Source organism: Agelaius tricolor, unplaced genomic scaffold, assembly GCF_023055355.1.
Source record: "Agelaius tricolor isolate 1412-34295 unplaced genomic scaffold, bAgeTri1.0.p SCAF_1, whole genome shotgun sequence".
NCBI classification, from domain to species: Eukaryota; Metazoa; Chordata; class Aves; order Passeriformes; family Icteridae; genus Agelaius; species Agelaius tricolor.
Genome location: NW_027269261.1, coordinates 70,103,675 through 70,121,412, shown reverse-complemented (window position 1 = coordinate 70,121,412; position 17,738 = coordinate 70,103,675). Strand labels below are relative to the sequence as shown.

At 35.0% G+C, this 17,738-nt stretch overlaps 1 protein-coding gene across 8 annotated transcripts in view; it reads right to left on the bottom strand.

Moving 5' to 3' along the window:
* The window catches only part of AK9 (adenylate kinase 9), a 59,936-nt gene that overhangs the window by 20,308 nt on the left and 21,890 nt on the right, over positions 1-17,738 (bottom strand). For all 8 annotated transcript variants that reach the window (XR_011681059.1, XM_071438895.1, XM_071438864.1 and 5 more), the window contains 6 exons: positions 15,759-15,867; positions 15,286-15,350; positions 5,194-5,400; positions 4,105-4,256; positions 2,933-3,145; positions 2,117-2,371 (listed from right to left, as the gene is read on the bottom strand). Coding sequence is in view for 7 of the 8 variants with exons in the window: in XM_071438895.1 (XP_071294996.1) it covers positions 2,117-2,371; positions 2,933-3,145; positions 4,105-4,256; positions 5,194-5,400; positions 15,286-15,350; positions 15,759-15,867 (1,001 nt within the window). In the remaining variant the exon portion in view is untranslated. The remainder of the gene's footprint in view (positions 1-2,116; positions 2,372-2,932; positions 3,146-4,104; positions 4,257-5,193; positions 5,401-15,285; positions 15,351-15,758; positions 15,868-17,738) is intronic.

Sequence of the window (17,738 nt, the reverse complement as noted above, 5' to 3'; positions counted from 1 at the left end):
TTGGAGGGTCAGTGAAAAATAAGATAGTCAGACAGACCAGTGGCATTCATATTCAGAGAAATGCCTGGGAACTCTACAACCTTGGAAATTATCCTCCAGAGTTTTGTGCAAGGACCAATGAATGGGTTTCTAAAATGGACTGAAATTGTATGAGCTGTGCTTAGGTCACAGCATTAGATCAAGCACTTTAAAAGAAGTATGAGGAAAAAAAATTCTAAGTTGAAGATTGCTTCCCAGCAGATAGAAAGATGACAAGGAAAAAATAATAACAGAAATGCCTTTGTGTAAGACATGTATTTATGCAAAAAAAAAAAAAATTGAGTGAGAGCCAGCTACAACCATCAGTGCCAGGAACACTTCCCATATTTTTGGCTGTGATGACCAAGATGTAAAAGAAACTGACTTTTTGAACGAACCCCCTCTTTGATTTTAATGAAAACCTGGATTTTTGTTCTGACATCCATGATTTTGATCTGTGCTCTATCTGTGCTGAAGCATTTGCTTCCAATATTACCTGCTCTTGTATTATTTCATCAGAACACTACCTTCCAAGTTACCTGTTCCACTTCTCAAGATAGTAGAGTGGCCTTTAATGTACCTTTGGCAGCTCTTTCAGCACCTGCATTGACCTATTGACTGTATATGTCCAATTTACATAAATGATCCCAAATTTGATCCTATTCTGGTTTTGAGCAGTACCATTTTTTACCCAGGCTTTCCTGTTAGACACAGAACCCTCCAGGCCACAGATTAAACTGTACTTGCAAAGACCACATTTCAGTGTCAGACTCCTATTTTCTAGATTTTTTACTGCTGTAAAAGAGCACAAATAAAATTAAATTCAGAGCCCTGATTATTTTCCACTTCCATTGGGTGCTCATCTTCCTAATACCGTGCCTGAGTGTTGTTTCTGTGTGCCTCCTCCTCTGTAGCCTGCTGCCTCTCCTGCCTCCTTCCTTAAATCCTGTAGTAGGAAGTGTTTGAAGATCTTTGATTACTAGTAACTTGAGGGAACTTGGCAGATATCAGGAGCACACACTAAAAAAAGGCTCTTAAAATGTGATGCAGAAACACATTTGTTCCTAAATCTTTGAGTGTTGGATAAATCCTTATTTCTGTTGGGTGAGAGATAGATTTTCAGTTTTTTACTACACTTTTTTGAAAGATTCATTTGCTGTGTACCTGTGGTGAGACTTCTCCACATAATGAATGGCTTTTATTATATCCATTGCTATCTAAAGAATATATTTGCATTAAAACTTTGTGGATCTTTTCTCCCAACAGATCGCTGCCTAATAAAAGAAAATACTCTCCCCAATAAACAGTTATGTAAAAATTTCTCCTTCAGAGAAATTGTATCCTGTAAGAGATACAGTTTAGAATGTGCATTGAGAAGGATTTTAAGCCAGTAGTCAATCTGATTAAGAAAAAGCACTAATTTTCTGAAAATTATAATTCATTAATTATTCTACTAGTATCATGAACATATAGCTATTTGAAACAGTTTTTCAGCTAAGCTACAAGGCATATTTTATGCTACCCAAGAGTTGCTTTATTTTTCTGGTTTGAAACTGCTGCCAATAGGCAATGAAACACTAAAATCCAAGTTAAGAAACCTATTGCATTAAAAAAATACTAGCTTACCCTGTTACTAATGATGAATATTTCTGATTTTTTTATGAGGGATGATCAGATCAAAGGGTTGGTAGAGGCATTCTATTCTTTTGCTCCAAGAGACTGCAAAGAGCACAGCTGGGGAACATTTTTAAAGTCCTGTGCAGCTGGAACACGTGCACTTGACTGAATCTGCATATTATAAACACTTAAAGGAAACCATGTCTTCCCATTATTATTCTGACCTTAACCTTTTTATTCCCCTCAGTTGGTCTTCCATTAGGCATTTAGCATCTATCTCTAATATTTAGAAAAAACCTGTATATAACTCTTGAAAATGTTTTGAGGAGTGTTGTGATATTTATAAAATGTTGTCATGAAATATTTTTTCAAAATTTCATCAAGTATTTAATTTAACATAATGTTACAATTTTATAGGAAATTCCTATTTTGGCCAGAAAATGGTTATTTTGTGTATGAATGTATAAAATATTATTAATACCTGTTTGGTTTTTTCTGTTTCAGTTATAGTTATGGTCTGAGAGAAGTCTTCCAGTTCCTCTAGTATTTTATTGTCATCTTCATGATCTTCATCAAAATAGGGCCCAACTTTCCTTTTAGTTTTGGGTAAAATCAATTCCTGTAGATATTCTTCAAATTGAATATGGAAAATGCCTAGTTTATCTGTTATCTCTCGTGCACAAGTAGTTTTACCAGCTCCATGAACCCCAAGTAAACACACCCGTAATGGAGGAGCCTATAGGAAAGAACCAGAATATTCAGTAACATTTTGGAGTTTACACTGCACCCACCCTCTACTGTTTTTCACTTCAAAAATATCATTATTAAAGAATCCATCAAAACCAGTTATATACTTTTGTATTTAATGTTCCCAGATTTTCTGTTGCTGTTCTAGCTAAACTACCTGCTCTCTGGAAACACCAAACCAATCTACGACCCTACTATCAGCAGGTAGAAATGAAATTAGACAAGTCTGGTAAATCTTCTGTTCTTTTACCCTTTTTCAAGTTACAAAAAAGCACAAAACCCCCAACATGTGTCATTTTTAAAACATATTTTAAGATTATTGCAAGCCTTTTTAATCTTCCTCTCTTTTCTGCTGTAGTTGCATCATTAATTCAAATTTACATTAAAAATCTCTAGGGAAGTCATGGGTTTAATTTGCTTCAAGGACTTGCCTAATATATTGTTACTTAGAAAAAAAAACAGCCATAAAACCAATCTAAACAATCTGGGAATGTAAAGTAGTTATTTTAATCTGCTATTATTTGCTTTAAATAATTTTTAAGATTCTCACTTGTAGTGGTTCATTGTGAGCCACATACTCCTCAGGGTTCTTCAAAAATTCATCTCTGTACTCGGAAGTTGAAAAGTAATAAATCTTTTCTTTATATTTAACTGCATGTTCCTGGAGTCCAGGGTAGAGGACAAAGTTCTCTTTCAGACTGACTGGACAAAAGTGTTTTGTGTCTCCCATATGCCTTTTCTTTTGCTTAATTTTTTCTTCATCCTGAAAAGATGAAATTTTTAAAGAACTCTTAGAATTCAGGAGTTTACTTAGATTAAATAGATCAGATTAAATACTGCCAAATACATTAAGTGATGATTGAATTAGGATGGTATTCTCAAAACAGTTTGCTTGCTGAAAGTAAGTCTATGAAAATGCACACTTTTTGATTCTGAGTCAGAAAACAAATTGTCTAAGAGAATTATTGAGAAAATAATTAAATTAAAAATATCATGAATATCATAGTTAGCCATTGAGGACCAAAATTAGGGTAGAAGTATCTATGATAAAATCTTTTCCTACTGTGTTCTTGTGTTTAAATGTAGACCTCTTCAGAAAATACAGTGAGAGCTGGTGTTATGAAGTCAGATTATTTATCCAGTAAAGTTAATTTCTAAAAAATATATCAATACTGCTCTCTCAGTCTGTGGATATCCTGTACTGTTAAATTTGGGGATGGGAATCTTCCAATATAGGATGAAAATAGAAAGGCAAAGCTAGACCTCTAATTTCATTACAGTGGGTGTGTGTAAAATTATCAATAGCTGAAATGGAACGGGACTCTGCATCTTCTGATGTTTACATGATGGCTCATGGAATCATTGTTAGCTGACAGAAATCAAAGTTCATATTTGTTTCTTTAATAAAAACCCCTCCTTGCCATCTGGCAAAACTAGGTACAGTCATTCTCTCTATTAGCATGGTGGTAATTGAGCTTCTTGCTGTAATAAAACTACTATTGGCCACAACACAGAAATGCAGGGAAAGTGTTCTTGAAACACATACTTTTGATCCAGTTGAAACCTTCTTACAGAATAAATATTTATTCTGTAAGAAGGCTTCAAATGGATCAAAAAAAAAAATCAGGATCAAGCAAAATCTGTCTTCTCCGTGCTTATGTTCAAACTCAAAATAAAGGAGTTATAATAAAAGCATAAATAGATAAAAACTGGCATGCTTACTTCTTCCTCTTCTTCCCCTTCTTCCCCTTCTTCCTCTTCCTCTTCTTCACCTTCCTCTTCCACTTCCTCATTTTCCGCTTCAGCAGCCAGATCTTGTTCCTCCTCCCCTAAGTCTTCATCAGATAATTCCCAGCCATAATATTTAAAAGGTTCTGAAAAGATTAGGGTTTTTATTCTGTTTCAATTGTTATCCTTTGGCTATCAGAATATATTCTCTTTATCCTTGAAAGTAAGTGCATACATGGAAGAAAATATTGCCAACTGTATCTTGCATTTCTTCTACTCACAGAACAAAATGCTCTCCCCAGATGTGGAAATTAGTATATTGCCTCCTCCAAAAATGGAAATTCTACAGGTTGATTTTGGTTGAAGTAAATGGTATTTTCAATGAGAACTTGTATTGCAAAAGTATTATACAAACACATGCAGATATTACCATTACTCTTTGCAACAGTTTTTTTTCCCTGTTACTTGTTGGGAAGAATCATCACTCAAATCTCACTTTATTATAGAGCCATAGATGTTTTGGTTAATAAAACACTTGATTTGTAGTGATAATAGGAAAAATGTAGTATCCAGTGCTCAAAATTCTGCAAGACCACACAAATGAAGAAATGTAATTTGCCAAAGAAATATTGATTTTAAAATAATTAATGTAAAATTCTGTTTTGAAATATAGTCTATGCAGGTGGTTAGGTTAGATTATTACACACCCTGAAAGTCTCACTAACCCAATGAATATTACACATTAGTGAACCTTCACTATCTGTCCATTTCTCAAACCAGTATCCTGGCATACACAGATAGAATACATAGATAGATACATAGATAACTGTGGAAATGTGCTTTCAGAATGTTTAGCAAGCTATCATGCACCTATTTGCATAGCCATATTATAGTTATATTTCCCCCACTCAGATGTCTGAAAGGCTGCTATTATGCTTTTCAACTGATTCAGAGAACACAGTATGACCCTCTTCCTATCAGCAATATCAAACTGAGTACAACCTACTCCCTAATTTGCTTGAGCTGTCCAAAATCCCTCATAGTAGTTGAAGTGATAATAATCACATAAACAGTATTACTTACTTTCCATAACTTGCACAGTTTGATTAAGTAGACTTTCTGGTGTTTGCTCAGCAATCTCTAAAACAACCACCTGAACTTGAGATGACGTCCTGATTTCTGATTCCACATTTTCCCAATCATTCATGAAAAGGTCAATCTTCATTTTAATTGTTTTCATTTCTTCTGTATCTGGAAAACCATCCTCTGCAAACTCAGGTTGCATGATTTCTGAAAATCAAATCACATAAAATAGGCAATGCTCCTCTAAAATTTTTTACATTTAAAAACCATCATTCTTCTTTAGGAATATTTTTATATTGCTCAGATATGGTGGTATACTTTTTAATACTTCTTCCTCCTCATAATTATGAATTATTATATTAGTAGTTTACAAAGACACTTTGTAAACTCATAGTTTAATTATGCTGATACTCTATACACTGAGGCTTCTCCAGGAAAATAAATGAAGTCAAATTGCTGAACGATATTGGCATATGGTTATTTAAATTAGCACTCAAAATAAATATAACTCTTTCTGCAAAGAAATACAATACAGAATACATTAATCTAAAAATGATGATTCAATGATGAACAGCTTTTGACAGACTCTCCATATAGTCATGCCTCATGCCAGTATGGGAAAAATTTGAATGAACAAATAAATGAAAATAAAGTACAAAAATATTATCATTACTTCTCTCTGTAAATACTGGAACTGGGAAACTCTCACAGGAAATTCTGGCTTTAAGGAAGCCATGTCTGCATACAATCACTTGTTTAGTAGATAAGAGAGAGAGAGAGAATACTTTAATCTCTTAAGGAACATGCAGAAATTTGTACTGTCGTTTAAGATCAGTCCAAGCATGTTTCCTAACACTCAGGAACACTCATGTTTCCTAACTCTCACAGAAAGCTGACAGAAGATCAAGACTGAAAGGATGCATTAATATAAATAAGAAAATCACAGGTACTATACACATTGTAAACATGACAAAACCACACCAAATGTGTTGTCATACTCTGTGAGCAAATAAACAAGGGGTTAGTTCCTTCCACCACAACTTCTTGCTGAAGAAGACAGATGGAATTAAGAACTTTATATTGATAGCTGATGTGGAATTTAAAACTTGATAATGACAACAGATATGGAATTAAAAACTTGATATTGACACATTAGAAAAGGTTCCAATTAGGAGCTAGATAGGGCTGCAATTACTATCCATTCATACACTGTTAGACCCTGAAAGTCCTGAGACCAAGTCCTATCTCAGCTAGAAGATGATACCCAAGTGCCTATATGACACCATAAAGACCTTGTCACTGGTAGCAGCAATGTGGTGTTGTTGCTGCTGTTCCCATTCTCTGCACTTATATAATTTTCAACTCTGATTGTCTTCTTTTCTTGTAATTTTTCTTTTGTGTTCTGTTAATAAGTGATGTCAGCTAACAGACAGAAAAGCAGTTGAGAGCAGTGAGTTAAATGATCTGATATTACTCTAAGTTTGTTGGGACTTACAGCATATGCTGTGTTTTTTTCTTGCCAGAAATGAAGATACAAGAAAAAATTTTATCAGTGAATGGAATGATTTTCTATTTTGCCAGAATTTTCCCCCTTCTCTTGTTGTTCCTGTCTCATTTTTCGTTTGAAAGAGCATGAACAGATTTGACACAAGTAACAATATTATCAGCCTATTCCAATGAACTTCAACTCATTTTTTACATTAAAAGGACTATTACTACTGTTCCTCCTTATGTAACTTCCTACATGAACAAAGCAGATTACTAAAATGAAAGTCTTTTGTAATGCCTTGTATGTAAAAAGCTTTGACTACTTTCTCAAAAATACAAAACCTCAAAACATTAAAACCCCAATGCCTTATGGTCACTCTCAGGCATTAAGCAGGCCAATGCTCACTCTGTCAAATTGCAGCACTGTAACATTCATTTTGAATTTGTCCCAGTCTGAAAAATCCAAACAATTTTTGTGGCTTATGAAGGGTTAGATTGCCCTGTTACAATTTTCTTCATTAAGAAAACATATTTCCTCCCAGAACCAAGTATCTCTCATTTCTCTTGTCGACTGTTGAAGAAATTTGCAAATGACACATTTATTTTCCAAATTAGAGCCAAAAGGCAAAAAGTGTATAATGTAGCTGGGCTTCAGTGATTAGGTACCAGTAAGATTTGGCAGGAAACAGATTGGAATGTAATGGTCAGAGTAAAGATGCTGCCTAATTTTTATGTAATATTCTACCAACTAAAGCATCACCTCAAAGTGCCAATAGCAGCTGGGATATGCAAGTGCCTTCAGAACAAGGACCATATCTCAAACCCCTTATTTTGAAATTCCTTCATGGCCCACTAAGGTTGGTCCCTTGCTAGTTTGCTACTTGTGCCTATTTCTACAACCCTTTTGTCCCTACATGAAATCAGGCACTTCAGAGGTAGTGTGGGAGTTTTGGGCACTGCAATGTCTACATCTTATTAAGGAACTGTGTCACTATGTGTAGCTCTAGAAATACATTAAATTTCTAAATACTGGTATGCCTTTTATAATTAGAATCTTCTACATTTGACATTGAAACTTTATTCTCTCGATACCACCATTTACTTACATGCTTTTAATAATTATATTCTTCTACTTTTGATGTTGAAACTTTTATTCTCTCAATACCACCGTTGACCTGAACTATATCCCTGATTAACAGGTTTGAAGCAAGTTGGGCTCTCTGTAGCAATTCATGTGCTCGCTCAGGGACCTGAGGACACCCCTGGGACTGGATGTCCCTGCCCAGCCCCTGGGGCTCCCCCCACCTGCCCAGAGCCCAGCACCCCCTATCAGCCCTCAGGGCTGTCAGCCCCTGCTCCAGCAATACCATTGCACAGCCAAGGTAAACTGCAAAACTATTAACAAAGAAGCAATTTGACAAGTATTTTTGTGATCTTTTATAACAACCATTATTTAATACATCTCCCCCCCATTTTTTTTTAATTTTGAACAACACAATTATTAGACTGACACCTTAGTAGCTAACCTTCCTCTTATTTGATTATTAGTTTAAACATAAATCAAACTGCAAAAACATAAATCAAAGTGCAAAAGGGCATATCAGCAAGGAGAAACACCTTGCAGGTTTCAAATGGTTTGATCTTGAATTAGAAATAATGTTTTCCCTTAAACAGGCTTACAAACATTTGCATTTTACTAAACTAGACATTCATTCTATATATGTCATTATATATACCATGCAATGACATTTTTGCCTCTTACCATGTCTAAATAGGAACATAAATATACCTTTTTATGTACATTAAAAGATGTGCAAATGGTGCCATTAATTATACTGTATTCTGCAGTGGTATATTCCAAATGAGAAGCAGATTTAGCTAGGTAAAACCTGCTCACATTTGGGCAGCTCTAATGCAGTATGTAATGATGACTCCCTTAGGAAGACAGATTTTAAGAAAAGAAGGAAAGGATACATTAATAACTGGGTTACACTAACTGCTGCTTGCACATGTTATCCCTGGCACAGTCACACTGCAGAAATCACATGTGCTGCCTTGTGAACCATAGCCCTATCCACAGCAGTAACACATGGAAGATGGGATGAGGGCTGGCTGGATCTGGCTTTCAAAAGCCCATCTTATAGTCCAGCCCTTTAAAAACCTCTCAGTTCTCAGCAGGTCATGACACTTTGGAAGTATACAAGCAGAACAAGAGATTGAAATGAGCATTTGGCATCATCTAAGACAGAATATTGAACATGGCAATGAATCCATTTAATAGAGTAGTTCCCATGACCTTTATCTCAGATGCATTTACAATTCATGTTACCTCTCCTGACAGGCCATATATTAGCAAAGGATGGGCCAGCATGTGTTCCAGCTTTGTTTTGCTACTTTAAACACATAATTCCAACAGAATACCTGTATGCAGAAGGTTTTGTTGCTTAAGAAAACATATCCAGCAGCTATTATTGCATACTTTCAGAACTCTTAAATAGATTACCCAGGTCTAAGTGAACTGGAGAAACTTTCCCCTAGAAAGAGGGGAGAAGTAACAGAAGAAAAAAGGTTTACCTTCCCAGTGAAAACAGACAGACCAAAAATCAGACAACTCTCATTTGGTTTTGGTTCGGGTATTTGAACCTTATTATGACAAAAATGTTGTCTCCCTGACATTTAGTTTGTCTCACCAGGGACCAAGTAAGGCAGCTGTACCTTTGCCATTAGATATAAATAAAATAACTCTGCTTGGCAAGGTTATTTATGGTGAGAAGATATTTTTTGAAAAAGTAAAAACATAGTCAAGAAAAATATCTGAAAAGACAGCAGTGGTTTGAAAATAAATTATATAAAATGCAAACAACTTTCTGTCTAAGGAGGTGGCCTTCTACCTAACAGTACTGTTCTTAATTTAATTTTCTTATCACAATGGTGATAGGAAAAATCCTCCAAAGCTTTAAATCTTGGGCTTTTATAGGGAACGCCTATATGCCAATTTCTCATATTCTTTTGCTCTGCATGTTCTGTGCTTGTACTGAGCATTGTTACCATAGAGACAAACAATCCTTGAAGGCTTTCTGCCCCCACATTCTCTAAGTGAATTGTTGGGGAAAGAGAGCCTTTAATATCTTAGTATCTATAACTTTTTCTTCCCTTGGTCCATATGCAACATCAAAAAATATAAAAAAGTTCTTTTCTCCTCATTGAAACACTGCCAAAGCTGACACAGACACACCAGAAGCCAGCATGTCTTCTTCATTAGAGCTTAACTAGCAAAATAAACAAAAAGGCAAAATATACCATAACAGTGACACTTTTCATTTCTTGGAACTGATCTGTATTTCATTATGAATGTAGTTTCAGTTGTCTTTTTGAAACAGACTGTAGTTTGTTTATACAGACTTTTCACTTCTTACTTATAAATATACACTGCCAAATAATCTTCAGCACGTTACAGTGAAATGTGCTCAATAGACAAACTTGTATTGTATGTACTGATTTTTTTAATTGGAAAGACAACTGTGGTTTACAGATAAAGTTGATTCTTTCTAATGCATAAAAATATGTTTATTCAACAACTTTCTATTAAAATAAAATGGTTTCTATTTCTGGTTTGTTCTTTAAAATATTCTAAAAATTCTAGCAGATAAAAGCTAAAATGTATATTTTAAAAACTAAAGCCGACCATCTCCACTGAAGATGAGTTGCCTTCAAAGTGCTGAGGGAAAGCTGTTACAAGATTTCATATATCTTTTCATTAACTTATGGTACTATTTAATTTACAAGACTGGTATGGGATAGGGTCAAGGAGGACAGATGGACAGACATTAAGTGAAGTAAATTAAGAGGATGTCCTGTCTCTTTTTATGTTTAGAAAGTGACAAGAGCTTCCAGAAAGACTGATAGCTCTAATCATAGACTTTTGTTCTTTTTTCTTCTTCAAAACATTGCATAGTTGTTCTCCACCAATATTCCTTAGTCTTTATTCATCTGAATGAGAGACTAAAAAAATTTAAGAACTGAAGGTATTTGGGATTTAATTGAGGAAGTTGTTCTTAACCTTTCTGGTTTTCAAATTTTGAAATTTCTCTGCCTAAAATGCTGGGATTACAGGTATTAGAATGCAATTATCACATCTGATTTATAAATCACAGCAGAAAGTGGCTTTGAAGATCATGCAGCTTTGCTCAGACACTGAACAAACTGTGAAGGTAATATCACTAGAGCTTGCTTTGAAGTTTGCAGTATAAGTAATTTGCAATCTCTCATCTCCAGTTTAATAAACTGTCCTTGTCCAAACTCTCTCTCTGAAAAGCCTCCAGGTAAAGGTAGGAGAAAGCACAAATCAGGATGCAAGTTGTCAAGAAAAACAAAAGAAATATATTTAGAGGCTGTAGGACTGAGCACACATCATCTGCCTGGTAAATGTTGTAATTACAATTGATTCCAAGAAGTATTTCTCTTCAAAGACTAAATAGGAAATGCACTAACATGAACAGGTTTAATTATTTTTTGCTCTTGTTTCAAATATCTTACTGAATTTAACATGATGATAAAAATAAAAAAAAAGCAAGGAAATAGAATAAAAGCCCAAGAGAAGGGTATTGATTCCACACTCCACCATCTGTAATGAGAAAGGAGATCAATATTAAAGAGTTGGGACTCAATATTAAAGAGCATATAACTAATAATGATCTTAAAAGAGAGGTGACATCTGGAATTATGAGCCCAGCTGCCAATTTATATTTGCCAAGAACTTCTGCCCAAATAGCAAGAGCAGCAGAAGAGACATCAGTGAAAATGGGGTTGTACAAACACACCAGCCTGAGCTACTGAGGCATAAGCATGTGTGCGCTCCAGTTGAGTTTGCTACAGAAAGGAAGTAATCTCTGGCAGAAATGTGGCAGGAAAAGAATATGCCAAGTATTACTTCAGGAAGATTGGAGTGAACCCACAGATCTACCTGAAGTTGAGAACTCCTCTACAACAGCTGAAAGATAGTCTCATGAATTGATATAGCTGTCCCCTAGTATAAATACAGTCATACTCATGCAAAGCTTCTGCAAAAATGCTTAAATAAATTCCTGAATAAAACCTCTCAGAATAATTGTGTCAAAGGACGTGAAAAAAATATATGAGGCTATAATGTTCAGTGAGACATTACAAGCAAGAGTTACCACATAAATTGATTTCTATATCTTTAGCAGACATTTCAGCATTGAACTTAGCTTCTTAACTCACTTAAACACATTTGTTAGATTTACATGAATTCTCCTTCTTCAGTTACTTTTACTCTCATTAAGACATGTGGAAGTACCTTGTTCATCACTGGAACCATTTTTTCCTTTTAAACACAGACAATCTTATAAACTTGAATATTTTCAGTGCTGAAACAATCCCAGATTCCACTGACATCACAAAAATAGTGGTTATTAAAATGTGCATCTACTTGAATGGAATGAAATGGAATAGAATAGAATAGAATAGAACTATTCCAGTTGGAAGGGACCTACAATGATCATCTACTGCTCATCAACTGAGCAATTCAGGGCTGACCAAAAGCTTAAGCATGTTATTAGTGGCATTTCCTAAATGTTTCTTGAATGGTTTGGGGCATCAGTCACATCTCCAGGAATCCTGTTCTGGTGTTTGACCACCTTCTCAGTAAAGAAACACTTCCTGATGCCCAATCTAAGCCTCTCCTGGTGCAGCTTTGAGCCATTTCCATAGGATGCCATATATGAGAGACCAAAAGAGTACGATTTGGGCTCGCAAGTATTTTTTCTGAGCTATCTTTTTTATATTCTAACTGCTATATATTATAAAAACCTAACAAACTGGGAACATGTGAACTGTGAACATTTATCTATATTGCTGTAAAGATATGTCACATGGGAGAAAAGCTGCAGTCAATGTGCTGATGGCACTACATGTGAAATAAAATGATGCCAGGCTAAGAGCAGCATGACTGAATTGTTTTGGTGAGTCAGTGTTTGATTACTGAAATAAAATGCAGGTGTAGGAAAACATGATTTTCTCTGAACAAGGACTTAACATATCTTAAGACCACATGACATTATTATGTTGTTTTGAGGTACTCAGATCAACATTATTTAGATATTGTAAACTCCCATGAACTTTGTTATTTGAGATGAGAATGACAAAGTATCTTTGTAGAAGCCTTTATGTTTAATACTACAGGATTTATTCACTTTGGAGAAAAGCTATGTGTTTTATTAGAAACTATAAAAAGGTATCATGTGGATTTTTTAAAAAAGCTTACATTCAATTAAAAAAACCCTAGAAAGCTACAGTATTTTTTTTCAGAGTAGGTGAAATATTACCTCATTAAAATATAAAAGCATGCTATCTTATTCATTCTATCTTATACTACCTTTACAACTTAGGCCTTGTAAATATGTATGATAAATGCATCTTAAATAAATATGTAAAATAAATGTCAGACTAGGTCAGGAAAGAGAACATATGGGAGACATACTGGTAATACAGAACTTAAGCCTGGCCATAGTAATTTAGTATAGAAACCAGTATGTTGTGTTTGAAAGAAAAATGGCAATAGCAGTCTAGATTCTTAATGAGAAAAAATGAAAGTGGGAATTCCTCTCCAGGCCTTGGGTGATAATTCAGGCTATGAATGGGAAATCTTGAGACTGTATAGTAGAGAAAGAAAATACTCCAAAGTCCCCAGTCTAGTTCTTAATATAGTGACAGATATTTATTCATGGTAATTCATTGTGGCAGCTGATCCAAATCAGACAGAAACATTATTCTAAGAAGCTAGGCAGTGATTAAAGAAGGCTAAGAGGGAAGTAAAACTCTGCAGCTTTTTGGACTATTGAGGTTCAAACCATTAAAACTATGTAGGAATGTGCCCTTTGTTGATGTTGTGACTAATTATCTTTTGCCTCTTTAAAAAGAAAAAAACCTAGAAGTTCTCTTCTCAACTAGGTAAAAAGACACCTCATAGGACTTTGGGGACTTTACTTCAAACTTAAGGATAGCTAATTGGATAGAAGCTAGAAAGTCCTGCCTAAGTAATTTACTAGAAAAAAAAGAGAAAAAAGGAAGTAATTGCTTTTGTTAGGTGTACCTCTAACTCAGGTTTTCTCTGTAAAGAGCTTTGTTATTTTGCCTTTTATTAAAACTTTTCTGTTTCCAACACTGCCACAGAAGCCATCCTGCTAATTTGATGCCATCTGAGGCAGCTGAGCCATCTCAAGTGTGATATAGGTTTATAAGACCTAGCTCGAAGAGACCATAATATCACAACTAACTGGAACTAACTCTAAGTCTCAATCCAACTGACAGAATCTGAGGTGCAAAAATCCAGCCCATTTGTGACAGCTGGTCTGCTGCCAAAATCTCACTCCTTATAGATTATTCACTTCTGCCCAGGACAATTATATTTTCTCTGCTAGAAACTAAGTAAAACACAATTCTGATATAAAGTAGGATCTTTACAGGAAACAAAAAAAAAAAAAAAATTGGTTCTGTCAATATAGAAAGCAATAAAGTAAGAACATCTTTATCCAAAATGTTTTATTTATGTTGTTGCCAGAGGGGAAACCTCATGTAATACACAGAATTCCATTAGTTTTTATAGTGTTAAGTTATGTTGTTAAAGACTGATGTCCATAAGCACAAAGGAGGGGAGAAACAATGACAGATAGGTGAACCCCCAAAACTTAATCACAACAAATACAACTATGACTTGACACCCCTCAGGGCCATTAGAAGATGATGATGAAGGCATTATCTGGGTGTGAAATTTACTGAGATGGGTCACCCCGAGAAGCCAAGAAGCTCTCTGGCTGAAGTGCATCACTGCCTACAGGGCATGAGATTCATTAGGGGGTGCCTAGGGAAAAGCAGTTTGGGATTGTGGGAGATTTATAATATCAGGAAGCTTTTCTGAGAAGGCAAGGAGAAGGAAGGATCAAAGTAGATTGGATCCACTAGCATGGATAATAGAGTAAGAAGAGGATGACAGGGAAATGGGAATACATGCTCAGACTCATTGCATGGTCCTGGGGACACAGAGCTGCTACAGCCTCACCTCTGCTTCTGGATTCAGCAATTCATAATGTGTGTTGCTATCAGATTGAGCAATTCCCAATGCATGTTAAGAAAGACACTGATGAACTGATTTCCATTCCCTTTTAATTACTTCAGGTTGAGCTTACTGAAGGAAGACCAGAAAATCAGACAATGCTGTGATTTTCTCATTAACTATTGACTAAGTTCCAGCAATGCTTTGTAACTTTTAAAGAGCTACAGATTTTTTGATGAGTAGTTTCAAGACAGTTAATAACCCACTTAGAAAAGTTACTAGAGGAGATAGAATCCCATCCCTTGGATTTATTGAAAACTGCAACAGTGCTGACTGATTTAATGGAAACCATCTCTATTCTGCAACATCCATGAGGAATGACACAAAGAAATGTGTGAAGAGAGTACCAGTGAAGAGAGTAACAAAAAGTCAATTTTCCTGATGCTGAATATAAAAAAGGAAATCAAAACTGGAAAATCAAACTACTAAGTGATTGAAACACATAATTAGATCAGAAGTCAAATGATACACACCTTTCTCCTCAGCAGCAGCTGGAGACTGATCTTTCTCTGATGTCAGTGTTTCTTCCATTCCTCCGCTGTAAATAAAAGTTTATTTATCTTAAGACCATTACAAATATTACTAAAGCAAGTTGCAGATATATTAAATGTAAAGATGTGGAAATATAATTTTGGTTGTAAAAAATAAAAATCATATGTATTTTATTATCTAAAATTTTCTTGTCTCATTGCATTAAAAGGTTGGACTAATGAAAGGCTAATGAAAAAGCATTTACAAAGAGATTTTACTGCCACCATATGTACTGATATAAATGAAATATTCCTCAAAGACAACAGATATTGGATTATTTCCTGTATATGATAACTAGTCTTAGTGTACTGCTTTACTTAATTTGTGCGATAAATGCACTGATACCTTTAACACAAATTGAGGCTAGAATTTTCTTGTGCTCATTTTATACATTCAGATATTTGGAATATTTTACCTTGCATCATCTTCTTTCTTTTCTAATGCTTCATGTGTTGGTCCTTCCAAACTCTTAGAACTATTTTCATTCCTACTTGCTAGGTATGCTCTGCGCAGTATACAGGCTCCTGCAGCACAATTGCATGACAGTAATGACTTTAATGCGTCCGTATAAAACTAAAGTCATTGTCTTAGGAATATCAATTAATAAATTGTTGACAGATTTCTTTTAAAGTCAACAAAAAGTATATATACCGCTGAACTGTTATGACGCTGGTGATTTATGCAATTTTAGAGCTTTTTGCAATTTAAAGCACCTAAAAAACTGAGTCTGGAATATTGGAAGGTTATGAAGGCTATAAAAGGAGACAGAACTGAAATGATTTGTCTTAAACTTTCATATATCATGTGTTACTCTGCCATTTATTTTATTTGCAAGTGCACAAAGAATGCTATGAAGAAACAAATGAAAAACATTCAAATAAAAATATAAATAATGTGCATACCTCTACTACTGCAGCTGTTTAGCAGAAATTAAGAGTATGCTGTTCCTACTAGGAACTCTACTGATTTATTTATTTTGACAAATAGATTTATTTATGGCTGTGTGCTGAAACCTGTTTTCATCAGTGGACTTATGAGAGCTTAGACTAGGTCAGGGAACAGATTTCAAAGTAATGACTCAAATGCTGTGAAAATGTAAACTTCACAACTACATAATTATTTAAATGACAGAAACAAGTGGGAATCAAGTAAAGAGTCAACACAATTGTGTAAATAAAAAGAATAAAGTGAAACAAAATAACTAAATTCAAGGAAATGTATCCCTAAGCAAAAAGCTACATTTTCAGCCAAATTTTTATACTACCAAGAGTATAAAATAGGTTATTCATATTAGAGCAAGTAATTCAGAGCGAGGTTTTGAGAACTAGTGGAAATGGCAGAGGTGTATATTGCAGGAAGGAAGCACAGAATAGGCAGGCTCTAGAGAGGCCTTAATTTGAAAGCCTCTGCTATGAATTCCCAAATTCTTCCCTTCAGAAAACAAAAAATAAAAAAGAAAATATATTTTTAAAAAAAGAAGTAGTTACTGACCAGAAAAGAGACAACCTTTTCTTCTATCCAACTAATTCACTAATTTGTTAAATTCTGAGAAGTGAAGAGAAATTTAATATAATTCTGAAAGCATCTCTCCCACCTCACTGCTCTCCCTGCAGTTCAGGCTAGAGGTAGACTCCTGATGTTTATTATTTAGCACACAGTATTGACATTTCATTACCATATGCCAACTACAGGAAGGAGATGCTTTTTGTGGTTGTATGAAAGGACAATGCACTATGTCCCAGAAACAAGGTTCATGAACTTTTCAATAAGCTTGGAATGGCTGGGAAGCAAAGATGAGGCATGGAAAAGCAATTTGCCTCTAGGTTCTTTCCAAAAGTGTCTGAGATGAAGTCTTAAATGACTGCTTCTGCAAATACAGTTTTCTGACAAACACTGGATCTAGAGCTTTCTCATAGAAATGTTCAGCCAGTATTTAATCTGTGTGTGAGCTCTGGTCACCCTGAAACACTTTTAGTTACAAAATTTCACAAAGCTATGTGACTAAGTTCTTTAGGTACTATTCCTGAGTCGTGAGGATGATTTGCTGATCAGTTGACATACTTCTGAAAATTTGGGGTTTTTTAAAAAGAAATCTGTTCTGAGTAAACTGTGTAACCTTGTTTTTCTCAGGTTGATTTTTATATTCAGGGACAAGGGTTTGAAGATCTCTGGACTGATTCCAGTGCTGGGCACCTAATGAGTTGTCTTGAACTATATGGGAATAGAGCCATCATGCCTTTCTTCAATGGAAGTTTCTGCCACTGAAAGAGATTTTTTTGATAATGGACTGGGTTGAACAGGGAATGATCAAACATTGCCAATGATCAATTAAACTTGTGGTGTGGTATGAATCAAGCAAATATGATCCACGAAGACACAATTTGACAAACTTTTA